Source organism: Populus nigra, chromosome 14, assembly GCF_951802175.1.
Source record: "Populus nigra chromosome 14, ddPopNigr1.1, whole genome shotgun sequence".
Taxonomy (NCBI): domain Eukaryota; kingdom Viridiplantae; phylum Streptophyta; class Magnoliopsida; order Malpighiales; family Salicaceae; genus Populus; species Populus nigra.
Genome location: NC_084865.1, coordinates 9,423,468 through 9,436,885, shown reverse-complemented (window position 1 = coordinate 9,436,885; position 13,418 = coordinate 9,423,468). Strand labels below are relative to the sequence as shown.

At 31.5% G+C, this 13,418-nt stretch overlaps 1 protein-coding gene across 1 annotated transcript; it reads left to right on the top strand.

The window, feature by feature from the left end:
• Window positions 1–4,338: 4,338 nt before the first annotated feature.
• LOC133673174 (26S proteasome non-ATPase regulatory subunit 4 homolog) lies at window positions 4,339–11,422 on the top strand. Its single transcript, XM_062093866.1, has 10 exons — window positions 4,339–4,484; window positions 4,576–4,689; window positions 5,124–5,229; window positions 6,575–6,689; window positions 6,778–6,987; window positions 7,118–7,430; window positions 8,285–8,408; window positions 8,579–8,682; window positions 8,788–8,856; window positions 10,996–11,422. Exons 1-10 carry the CDS (start codon window positions 4,473–4,475, stop codon window positions 11,041–11,043), a joined length of 1,215 nt encoding a protein of 404 aa, XP_061949850.1. The 5' UTR covers window positions 4,339–4,472; the 3' UTR covers window positions 11,044–11,422.
• The last annotated feature ends 1,996 nt before the right edge of the window (window positions 11,423–13,418 follow it).

The following is a 13,418-nucleotide window of genomic DNA, read 5'->3' as shown; positions in this document are numbered from 1 at the left end:
CACCTCTTAACCTCATTTTTTCTCTCAATGCCACCTTTCTCCTCTAATTGTTTTTTTTTTTCATTGAAAAGTCAAGTCATCTAACAGATCATCTAGCACCATTGAATCAACATTAACATCTTGTTCATTTCTACTACTTTAAACATCATGCACAATTTCAACATCCTTATCCTTCATATAATACTCATACAACTTTAGAAAAATATCTTTAACTTTTTTATAAAATTTTCAGCCTTTTTAACATCATATCATTGCTCAAAATAAAATCTCACATATTTCAATTTGAAACATGGATTTAACATAACATTAACATATAACAAAAGGTATTGTTTATATTGACCCCCCCCTCAAATTTTATTTTTTTTGATACTTTGTCATCATAATTTTGGTCATTTCACTTTAAAAAACACCTTCACTTCTACAAAGTTGAGATATGTTTGTGTGCATGAAAATTAATTCATGAAAAAAAGAATTAGATGTCGCATACAGCAAGTTATAGAATTTCAATGTAACTATGTAAAATAGTTATGAGAATTTCACAAAAAATTTAGTCTTTTCCCAATCTTCTAAATAAAAAGACCTAAGTTTTTTGTTTCCCCTTTTAGTCAACCTCAAAGTAACTGGATCAGTTTCTTTTAACCTTATAAAAACCATCTAAAACTTCACAGTAACTTCTAGCATCATACATGTTAAGTTCCATCGAGTAAGAAAATCTAAGCAAATTGATTTTTTACTCCTAATTTTCAACTTGATATGATCCAAGAAGAGCCAAATTTGGATTTTGGAGTATAATTGCTATTGTCCAGCTTTACAAAGCTATTGAGAATAACTCCAAATTAAACTGTTATATCAAAAACATTACCAGAAGATTTTAGAGGTATTTTTCTATATTGGAGTAAACTTTTAAGTTAATCGGAGTTCAGGAAGGCTTTGCGATATAGGTCAGATCAAGTTGTATGGTTTTTGTTATTTATTTTCTTTTGACTTATAGACTTTTTATTTGACAAGGATCCTTTTCTTACAATGATGTGAGAACTTGTTTCAGGAATTTTCTAGTTCTACAAGGGTCTTTAATTGGTTACAACATAATTTTTAATGTGGCAATGATTCATTAATGTTTCAAAATCTAATGATTCCTTATTTATCTTAACTACACAAGGAAAAAATAACTAGTGGTATTTAATGACAGATTGATTATCTTATTTTAGGGAGTTTTCTAATCATACAATGAAGGTTAAAAAAAGGCAATATTTGTTTTCATGTTTTGAGAGAATTCTTTAAAGTTACAATTAATTATCCTAAAAAAAATAAGAAAACTAAAAGGGAAGCAACTTTAACAATCAATTTCTTAGCTTATTTTTTATATTTAAAGGTGGCAACAAAGACCTTAGTGTTTCTAGGATGAAAATTTCGTTCATAAAATTACTTAAACTGGAAAATTTATCTATCTTAAGTTATTTTGTTTAATTAGGAGCAACAACTTTAGTTTATGTGTCGGATTTGTTATTTTTATTATTTTCTTCATGTTTGGGCTTAATTAATACTTGGTTTTCAGCTTAAGATTCAAGGCTTGTTTAGATAAGTGTTTTAGGCTTATTATTATTTATTTTGGGTCAATTTTGTAAGTGTGTCAATTTAATCCATAAGAGTAGATTCATTAAAGTTATTTTCTAAGAATATATAAACTTTTTGTAGGTCTAAAATTCAACAGTCGTTGAATAATATCATTACGAATTTTCAACTTGTGTGTAAGGGTGATTCTTATTTTTTTGTTCTTTCATGTATAATTTTTCTCTCCTTTGTACTTTTACTAGTCAAGTCTTTCAAATATGAATTTTTAAAAAACTAGGGAGACAAATGATAATGCAAAAAAAAAAATTCCTAGACTATTTAGGCCAGGCGTAAATGGTTTGTCACGTTCAAGCCATTCTAACAAAGCCCAAATATCATGGCACCCTCAACCGTTTGGGCTAAGCCCAAGTGGCATGATTCTACGTCATTTAGGCGAGGCCCAAATGGCTTGGCTCCTCCAAGTTGTTTGGGCTAAGCCTCAATGACATTCTCTCCAAGCCATTCAGGTTAAGCTTAACATGGGCTATACTGAGGTGTACTAATGTATTAGTATATGGCCCAAACAGATTGACTTTATCCACAAAACCTTAAATATCTTCATTGCAACTATTTTGACCTCAACCTAACATCTTGTCAATTTCCAAACATGTACCATAAGGAAAAATGACTTGCTTACAAGCTATCAATATAACGTCCATTCTTTCTTATTAATATTAATCTCCTGCCCACGTGTTATTTTAAAATGCATCTACCAACCACCAACCTTTCTACCAATACCACAACTAATATGAATATCGTGGATATAAAGATAAAAAAAATCCACAAGTAACATTCACGCAATGTTGAAAAACTAAAAATTAGATTCAAGATAAAACCTTAACCCAAAGATAACCTTGTACTAGAAAACCAAAGGTATTTGAATTGATTTAGGCCCATTGATTATAAAGAATCAGGAACCCAAAATATAAAAGTACACTGTAAAGTTAGTTGTACCCAAAGTAAAAAATGTGTTGCATCAAACAAAAACAATAATATCATTCAAATTCAGAGGATGCCAAAATTTGTAGCTATGAAAATCTTATATAGTTCCACATATAATAACCCTAATAGATCTTGTTTGAAATGTAAAACAAAATCCAAAACTATAATTAAGCTAAAACATTCCTAAAGCCTAAAACAAGTCCTAAACAATGACTATTGAGCTGTCATAAACCCAATTTAAAACAAAGCCTTAAAATGAAATTATTAAGTCCTAAAAACTAATAAAAAAACAAGAAAACCCCAAATAATAATACATTTTAGCATAATTAAATCAAATCCAAAACAAATCGCATAAGATATTTTTTACAATTGAAATCAATATCTTAGTAGAGATAAGATTGTGTTGCTACCATTTATGCCCTAAATTAACTAAGAAACCTTTTGTTTTAATTACTAAAATAATTCCCCTTAAATTGTTGCCTACAAAATAAAATAATGTTGACTTGTCTTTCATAAGTAGTCGCCTATTATTTTCCTTGTAGATTAGGGAATTCTTGTAAAACAAGAAAAAAAAAAACAATACGGAAGGTATTCCATTACTGCCACCTCTTTATCTTCCTTGTTTAGTATGGAATCTTTGCTAAACTTGAAAAGACAATTACTCATAGCAACCACCTTTAATGCCACCCCAACCCCAATTGAACTTTTTTTGGACAATGAAACTTTCTAAAATAGCAGGTAAAATATATCCTCATACTTTTCGTGTTTCACACTATTAAAGCTTTTCATTTTAAGACGCTCATTTCGTTTTTTCCACTCAGCTTGTGTCCTTTCAAAATTAAGATTCAACACAACCACATAGAACAACTTATTAATGCAACCCAAATATAAATTTTGACTCAAGAAAAAGGAATATATGAAAACAAGAAAGTAAAAAATTACAATTATAATTTCACAAGTAGCAAACAAATTCATATGAAATATAAATATTTTTGAAGACAAAATAAATCAAATGTGAAACCAATGAAAAATGACTTTACCCCCCCTCCATTTATTAAGCCCTAAATATCCCAACTTTAGTATAATGGTTAGGTTTATTTCAATAGTAGCAAGACATGATTTCATATCTTGACACAAATATGACTCGTTATGCAATTTAAACAATCAGAATTGAAACTAAAAAATAAATGTCCAAATAACTCTAAACTTAATATTTTGATGTTATGGTACCCACCACACCCCCCCTAAAAAAAAGTTTAAAAGTGTTATCAATGAATTTTGATTCAATCTTTATTATGTTGCATTAAAACAAAAGACTAATATCATTTAAATTCAAAAGCTACCGAAGTTTATTGCAAATAAAACTTTATGTAATTCAACGTATAATAATCCTAAGAGATCTATTTTTGAATTGTAAACCAAAAGCTCAAGTTATAATCCAGCTAAGACATGTCTAAAACCTAATACAAGTCCTAAAAAATGACTCTTAGGTAGTCATAAATCCAATTTATATCAAAGACCCAAACTAAAATTAATAAGTTCTAAAAACTACTAAAAGAACAAGAAAAAATAAAGTTCAACATAATCAAATCAAATCAGCCCAAAACAATATCTTCCTTGCATAAAATCTGAAATATCGTCTTTCACTGAGGACTAAGAAGTTGACCACTAGCTTTGACTTCTTTTTATATCGTCTTTCACTGGCACTACTCAGATTGACGTCATTTCTGGGTCTTGCTCAAGTAATAATGTTTCGAACATATAAACCAATGAGGAACTGACACGACGGCAACGTGAATAATAGCGACCACACTTTAATCCCAGTGTCCCCTTTCACAAGTAAACTCTGTTTCCTCTCCCATCTCTCTGCTGTTCTCATAAACCGAAACGACGAGTAGCCCTCTCCCCCCCCCGTAACCATGGTTCTCGAGGTAACCCTCGAAGAAAAACCCAAATATCTCTCAAATCAAACCAATTAAGGATTCTTAGTTATTGTAATTAATTTCAAATGTTTAATTACAGGCAACAATGGTTTGTATCGATAATTCAGAGTGGATGCGAAACGGTGATTACTCTCCGTCAAGATTTCAAGCTCTATCAGATGCTGTTAATCTCATTTGTGGAGCTAAAACTCAGGTCTCTTTTTCTCTCACTTCAAAAGTTCTAAGCTTAACGATATAATTAAGAATTCTTGAGCTTTTTAGTAGGTTATTTTTTGTGGGTTCATGTAGAAAAATCTTAGTAAAAAACCAAGGTTTCTGCCAGTTGTTCTTTTGGGGGTTTAAGAGGATTCCAAGGTTTCTGCCAGTTGTTCTTTTGGGGGTTTAAGAGGATTCCAAGATTTCTGTAGTAAAAAACCTTGGACTTACTTTTTGGTATGGAATGCGGATTTCAAGATTTGTGTTAATGCTGCTTAACTTGTTTTGAAAATATGATTTTCGGGTTTGAAAAAGGAATTTGTTTTTTTTTTTTTTTTGCTGATTTATTTTTATGTGATTGGAGCTAGTGTGTGTGATCTTTGCGGTTTAAGAAAGATTTTTGAATGGATGTGTTGGGTTTATGTTTTGCAGTCGAATCCAGAGAACACGGTTGGAATTCTTACTATGGCTGGAAAAGGGGTTCGTGTTTTGGTTACACCTACTAGTGACCTTGGCAAGATCTTAGCTTGCATGCATGGTTAGTTTATATCTGCTAGAATTTGCTTGGATAAGGTCGTTATTAGTTAATCTTGTGCTACTAGTTAGTGTTTTGGTATCAAATTTGTGCTTATTAAATGAAATGGATAGGTAATGAGCAACTACATCAAGAAATACCTGAAGTATTGTATATCACACGGCTCTTTTGCAAGTGTGGATCAAGTATTCTAATTAGGCAGATAATATATGTTGAGCTTGGGTGGACAAAATTTGTTTCTTAGAATCAATCCCCTTATTAGTCAAGGATTTTTTATATGGTCACTTCTGAAGATGTGATTCATGATTGATGCTGATGGCATTTTGAAACTTGGAGTTTATTACTGGAAATCACCTCATAGGTAAAGGACAGTTGCCCCTTGGGTCTGAAGTTGGATTATCGTTAAACCCTTAAAAGAGTCAGCTCTTATAAGCTGAAGGCTTAATGGGTGTAGGAGGGAACTCCTCAATTATTTTAGGTTCGGATCGAGAGAATAAGCATGCTCTTAGTCATAGACATATAATCATCTCATTTTACAGTAATTCAAAGTTGATTTGTTGCACAATTGACATGCATGAAACCATATTTTTGCCACTGATGAGGCCAACTGCTAAGCTAATGGCAAGAGTTGGTGCTGAGGAAAAATAAGGGGAGACCTATACTTTGTTGGCGTTTTGTTTTTGTTTTTCTTCATCTTACCTCCTGCATTATATATTTGCTCCTCTCTGGTGCCCTCCTGTTTACCTTGAAGGATGAATGGTTGAGGCTGTTTGCTTAAGGTTACCTTGTGAAGTGCAGTAGTGACCATTGTTTGTAGCTGAGAACACACAGTTTTATAGGACTAGCACAAAGCTTTCTCTGACCAGGTGGCAGTATTTTGTTGTCAGTTCATTCTACTCTCATGTACACTCTAACCGATTGGTGTTTCTCCTAGAAGTAATTTCTGAAGTATTGATTCTCTGTTATCCTTTACTTGGATATCATGGTTTAAATTCGTCCAAACATGTTAGGATTTAAAAAAAAAAATAATTGAAGGAAGCTTGAAGTAAATATTTATGATCAGGTTAAAAGATCCAAAGGACTTGGCTAAGAATTAAGATGATCGATAGTTGTAAGAGTTGTAAGAATTAAGACACCAAAATTAGTCTGGAGACAACGCTAAAACCTGTTTAGGAACTTGGTGCCCTAGTAAATGCCAAAAGTACATCCCACATACAATATCTTTTACTTGGTCATTTTTGAAGTTTCTAATACAAATCTTTCAGCTGAATAGTTTCATGAGTATCACTTTCAGTTTTTCCATCTTAATGTCTAGAGCTATATTGAACCATATGTTCTCTTAATTTAGGTCTAGAAATAGGTGGTGAGGTGAACTTGGTTGCTGGTATACAGGTGGCTCAATTGGCTCTCAAGCATCGTCAAAATAAAAAGCAGAAACAAAGGATTATTGTCTTTGTTGGAAGGTATGTTTCCTAGTGCCTTCTGGTGTCTCTCGCAATCCATTATTTTCCAGTGTTCACAATATTATCAAAACAAAATTGGTCTTTACAGTCCCATCAAACATGACAAGAAGGTATTGGAGATGATTGGAAGAAAGTTGAAAAAGAATAATGTAGCACTTGATATTGTTGATTTTGGTGAAGAAGGTGACGGGAAGGCAGAGAAACTGGAAGCACTTCTTGCTGCTGTGAACAGTAATGACACCAGCCATATTGTTCATGTCCCCCCTGGTCCAAGTGCTCTTTCTGACGTGCTTATAAAGTAAGGATTCTATCTTCCTTGCTTCTTTTTTTGTTCAATGTCAAGTAAACTACATTATTGTCCACACGGCAACAATGATCGGCTCATTGTTTATCTAATTAGTGCTTTTTTCCTCCTTGTTGAATGTCAGTACACCTATCTTCACTGGGGATGGGGAAGGTGGGAGTGGTTTTGCTGCTGCAGCAGCAGCTGCCGCCGCTGATGGTGTCTCTGGTTTTGAGTTTGGGGTGGATCCCAATCTTGATCCTGAACTGGCGCTTGCTCTTAGAGTTTCAATGGAAGAGGAGAGGGCCAGGCAAGAAGCAGCTGCTAAAAAGGCAGCGGAGGAGGCTACTAAACAAGAAAAAGCAGGGGAACAACCATCTAGCTCACGGGATGCAACAATGACTGAAAATAACAGTGTTGCAGCTCCTGACGCTGACAATAAAAAAAATGAGTTAATGGTTGGTGTGATTTTTTCTCTCAACCTTTAATGCTGCTTACTTCTGATTGCAGTGTTGAGCACTTGATTTATGCACTTGTTACTGCGACGTGCTTGTTAGTCAATGGCTTTTATAATACATGGTTTCTAAGCTACTGCTTGTGTCATTTTATTCTGGCATCTTCCTATCTGACTTGACATGTGGGGCTCTTCTTGAACCCATGACCTATCAGACTAAGCTTACGCGGGGCTCTTTGAATTCTCAATGTATTAAACTTGTTAACTTCTGGATAAACGTGTATTAAACTTGTTAGCTCTGGATAAACATGTGATGCAGGAGGAATTTTAGGGGAAGTTATTTGTTTCCTTAATTATTGTTATTTCTATATAGTTTAGGAAAATATTTTCCTTTATGGTGTTTTTATTCTTCCTATTTAGTTTAGGAATTTTATTTTCCTTAGATATTTTTTCTTATTCAGTTTAGGTCTAGAACTAGTATAAATAGGGTTGTTTAGTTTGTATTTCAGGGGATTGCTAATAAAATTTTGAATTAGGATTTGTATGTGGTGACACCATTCGGCATAATTTTGTGTTGCATGTGTTCGCTGTCTTTCTTGTGTTGTTTTTTGTGCATCAATATGATGATTGTAAATGGAGGAGAGCTTTACATTTCTTATGGTCTTGTATTGTTGCAAGAACAGATGGGAGTGCTGCTTCTAAAAGGAGCATTTTCTTGTTAAAATCCGGTTGTAACTCGATGTCTTCCTGTCATTTCTTTGGTTGTTTTTGCAATCTTTATTGCTTGCTGATGCTTGACACCACTGGCATGGGCATAATCAACCTGCTCTATGTGCACTAACTTCTAACTGATAACAGGATGGGGAGAATTCTCTGCTACAACAGGCTCTTGCAATGTCGATGGATGGCCCTGGCTCTAGTCATGATGTGAGAGATATGGATATGTCTGAGGCAACCACGGATGACCCAAAGTTGGCACTAGGTGAGCCCTTATACTCAATGGAGCAATTTTATTGTTTATGGATAGGTGGATGTATTTTCTGCTTTTCCTGGTCTTCTTTATTTATGGCAAGGAACTAGATGAAACTATTCAATGCTCAAATTTGTTTCCTTATTTATTCATGTTAAGTGCCTGGTCTCTGCTGCTTGCAGGTATTCAATTACCTATGCAGGACAGTTTAAGGGATTCATCAAGCCAGATAGATATAAGTAAATTGTTGGCTAATCAATCTTTTGTGTCCTCCATCCTAGCATCAGTATGTCTTCTTCAATTTGCAAATTATTATTTTCATCTTTATCCAACAACAAAATGGGAAAATTTCTCAATTTGGTGATACCTAATTAGTTCATTGTTTCTGCAGCTTCCAGGCGTTGATCCAAACAATCCTTCAGTTAAAGATTTGCTTGCTTCCATGCAAAGCCAATCCAAGGTGAATTCATTGAACTTTCAGGTTAACAGATTTTAATAACGACTTCAATGAGCAGCGTATGCTCAGGCTAATTTGACAATTTCTCTGCTAAAAATCTTTTTTAACTACATGCTTCTACATTTATGAGCTTGTTAAATAATTCTACCCCTAGATCTGTATGTGCAGCAGTCTAGATACAACTCCATAAGGAATAGGGACTTAACTTGGAAACAGCTTCTAAATTTTCACCAGCCTTATTAATAATGCAATTTCTAGAACCCAATTTATAGAATTATGGAAAAATGAAAATGTTATTCAACATACACTTGCTTTCCGTTTTCTAAGATTAAGGATGTACTGGCATGCTAATTGAGCTCTAAGGCAACCTAGTTCTGTTCGACATTGCTATTGAACTAGACCTTTTGCACGCAATTTGTTCATCTTAGTCTCTTGCACTTAATCCGAACAATTTTTTCATCTTATCTAAACCTAAATTCAATCGATGTTTAGAGACATCATGCCAAGTTAAATTAATAATCCTTTTTTACTTGCAAAGCATGTTTTAGATGGCAAAGAAACAGAGAAAATAATACCCAACTTTATCTTGATGACTCAGATCCCCTCCTCTACTAAATTCCATCATATTATTTGAAATTATCTAGACTACCAGAAACTTCAGTTCAATCTGAGCTAGTAACATGTGCAACAATCAATGGTTCTATCGCGCTTTCCATATTTTACTATATAGACTAAGGTGTTCGAGCCTGTTTGTTTTTATATTTTAAAAGTGTTTTTAAAAAAATTAATTTTTTTTATTTTTTTTGTTATTTTAAATTAATATTTTTTTAGTGTTTTTAGATCATTTTAAAAATGATTGTTTTTTTTTAAAATATTATTTTAATATATTTTAAAATAAAAAACATTTTAAAAAATAACTATAATTATAACCATGCCCGCCCAATCATCAGGGACAGCAGATGCAAGAAAACTTTAGACCCAAATATCAAAGACCAGACAGCTGATCCGACATTAAACGAAAGCAAAATTATTCAAAAAATTGTCTGTTGTTAATATAAAGTAAGAAGTTTTTGTTATTTAGGAAGGCATGGTGGGCCTCTTGCATAATAATATAATGCGTTTGGTGATGCAGTACAAAGTTTTTTTAAAAAGTTTTTTTTAATTGAAAATATATTAAAATGATTTTTTTAATTTTTTACATTACCATATTAAAATAATTGAAAATCACCAAAAAAAAATTAATTTAATGTTATTTAAGTTAAAAACCAATTTGAAAAGCATTTTCGCGTGTGTTTGGTATTATAGTGTAATGTACTTTTCAAAAATATTTTTCAATTGAAAATGTATTAAAATAAATTTTTTAGATTTTTTTTATTTTTGATATTAGCACATTAAAATTATTCAAAAACACCTAAAAGCATTATGTTAATATTTTTTCATGCGAAAAACACTTTGAAAAACAGGTTATAATGCAAAACAAATATTCACTTAGTGCATGTTTAGTATTGTGGTGTAAGATAATTTTGAAAAGTATTTTTTGTTTGGAAACATATTAAAATGATTTTTTTTTATGTTTTTTTTGTTTTGATATTAATATATTAAAATTATTGAAAAACGATAAAATAAAAAAAAAACATCGAGTGAAGTTTTTTGTGAGGGAAAGACACTTTCAAAACACCCTCAAACACTGTTAAAATGCAATGCTAATTAGGCTTTTAAACAAGTTGAACCATAAAAACAAGGGAGAACTCTCCTGCACTATCACTCTAATTTTTTAAGAATCATGGAACATGGAAAATAAACTGTGATCAAACACGGTCTCACACTTTTCTTCTTTTTCATGTTTTCAAGATAAAACGTTGAGCTGGTAAAAATGCTTTCCAAGTTTTTCTCCCCTGCAAAGCTTAATGGAAAAAGCGCTTCTCTACGTAATATATTTTCCAATTAAATGTGATGATTTTCTAATAGCATGACCTGTTGTCTTTTGACTTTTCACCTGCCGTCCAAGTCTGATTGAAAAGTGTGATCAATATAGATTTGTATCTTTCTCATTTAAAGTAAAAAATGTGATGACATTTTTATGATGCCCATGTTTTCTAATAGCATTTGTATTTTTGCTTGCCCCATTTGTATGTTTTGTAGCCCCAAGAGAAGAAGGATGAAGACAAAGAGCCAAAGGAGGAGAAGTGATATTTCTACATTGCTTTCTCATGCCAGGTTTTAGTCTCTGAATTTTACCCATTTCAGGATCTGTTGTCAGCTTTTGGAGAGATGCTTCCATTCTTAAGGGCATTAAACCGGTCTATTAAAGCTTACCAGTCATCACGCTTTCTAGCTGACTTTTGAAGGTCCGAAAGCCCTTTATTCTGGTTGTGTACATGCATGTTTTCATTATACGGTTTAATCTTGAGAGGGCACTAGAAGGACAGACATTATACGATGATGGCCGAAGAACATCGAAATGTTCTTTCTATTGTTTCATTATCCAAATGAAGGAAACTGTAATTTGTATCTGATTTTGTTTCGTTCTTTCGCATAATGATATGTATGGGGTGAATGCTTTACTCTCTCTCTCTGTCTCTCTCTCTCTCTCTCTCACACACACACACTCTCTCTCTCTCTCTCTCTCGTTTTCTCTAGGGTTACATTCTAATTGTCAGCATTGAGCGTTTCCATATGTTCTGTCTGAATGAAATTTGAAAATGGTCTTTATTCTCTCAATTGTTTTTTTTTTTTTTATCTTTTATTCCTTTTATTTTATCATTTGATATTTTATTTTATTGGTATTTGATCTCCTTGTTATATCCCCATTCTAGGGAATTGACTATCATTATTTTCTTTAGCTCTCTTTCTACGATATCTAGCCATGAATTTGTTTTATTCTTTAAAATCCAATAATAGCACTTGTACATCATGATCCAGTGGAATTACTTAAAATGTTAGCGAGGCAAGAAATCAACATTTATCCCTCATTTTCTCCCCAAATGGATATTATTAGTTAGCAAATAAAGTTAATTTCCCTAATTTCTTCCCAAATGGATATTATAACTAATTTCTCCCCAAATGGATATTATTAGTTAGCAAATAAAGTTAATTTCCCTAATTTCTTCCCAAATAGATATTATTAGTTAGCAAATAAAGTTAATTTACCTACGCTAATTCACCTAATTTCTCCCCAAATGGATATTATTAGTTAGCAAATGAAGTTAATTCACCTAAGTTAATTCACCTAATTTCTCCTCAAATGGATATTATTAGTTAGCAAATTAAGTTAATTTGCCTAATTTCTCCCTAAATGGATATATACGTGCTTTGTTGCGGGTATATATCCTAATTTTTTGCTCCATCTATACCGTGAGGCTTTTTAAAATCAACTTTTTATTTTCTTCTATTCTAAAGAAAATATATTTTATTAGGGCAATTCTCATTTTCTTATTAATGTATTTTTTTATTTACAAAAACATATATTTTACAAAGTAGTAGTTAAAATTATCATGAAAAAATATAATCTAATTTAAGAACTATTAAAATTTTTGATAATAACTAAAATAACATTTTAATTTGATTTATATTGAATTTGATAAAAAAAAACCTTAAAAAACTAGAGGGTAATATATATAAAAAATAAGACACTAGGCCAGCGCCCTTGGCTAAAAGAACAAAGCCCAGTAATGTCTAAATATTTATTTTTTTAAATTAACAAACAATACATCACTATCATATTTTTTTAATAAAATAGATAACATGTACCACATGCTGTCATCTAATTCAAATTCTAGCTAGAAAGTTGGTTTTTGTGTTCTTAATCTAAAAATCTCATTTTCAATCTTTTTTTTTATTTAAAAACACTTTTAAAAAAAATCCTAAAAATCCAAATCTAATATTTTTATCCAAAACATAATAAAAATCGATCCAAAAACAAAATTAAATCTATTCAAGAAAAACAAGTTTGAATTCATTTTTTTCAGCTACTAAAAGTTCTAAACCACCTTCATAGAACTCTACTCTTTAAGATGAATCCCCTTAACATTAATATAAGTTTTTTTTTAATTGTTGAAATATAATCAATCAAATGATTTTTCTCTTCTCCTTTAATATATAGGGATCAACACTCAAATAAAATAAAATTGATGATGTAAACATACAATTCTATACCTAATAATGTAAAGATTTGAAACTTCATAGATAAAATTGTAGTTTTTTATATCTTTTGAACAACATAAATGAAATGCCTGATTTTGTTTTTTTAATTTGACTCCTTGTTTTTTTTTTACAATAAATTAATTTTTTTTATAAAATTAATTTTTAATTCATCCTAAACACCATGTAGATGTGATGGAATATAAATAAAAGTGAATGATGTAAACACTAAGTGCAAGAATAAAATAGTAAAGAAATAAAGTTTAAAAATAAAAATTGAGTTTTGTTTTCGATTTTTAATTTAATTTAAATCTTGGAATTTATTATTAGGTAAACTCGATGACCTTTCAATTCGAGCTTTAGCTATCAAAATTTCATATGAGATTCCACAGTAAAAATCTATCTCTCTCTCCCTCCTTTTCATT

Bases quoted from the DNA above. Each gene is read 5' to 3' on its own strand.
- LOC133673174 (XM_062093866.1), top strand. The intron at 4,690-5,123 runs GTCTCTTTTTCT...TATGTTTTGCAG, and splicing joins TTTGTGGAGCTAAAACTCAG to TCGAATCCAGAGAACACGGT. The intron at 7,431-8,284 runs GTTGGTGTGATT...AACTGATAACAG, and splicing joins ATAAAAAAAATGAGTTAATG to GATGGGGAGAATTCTCTGCT.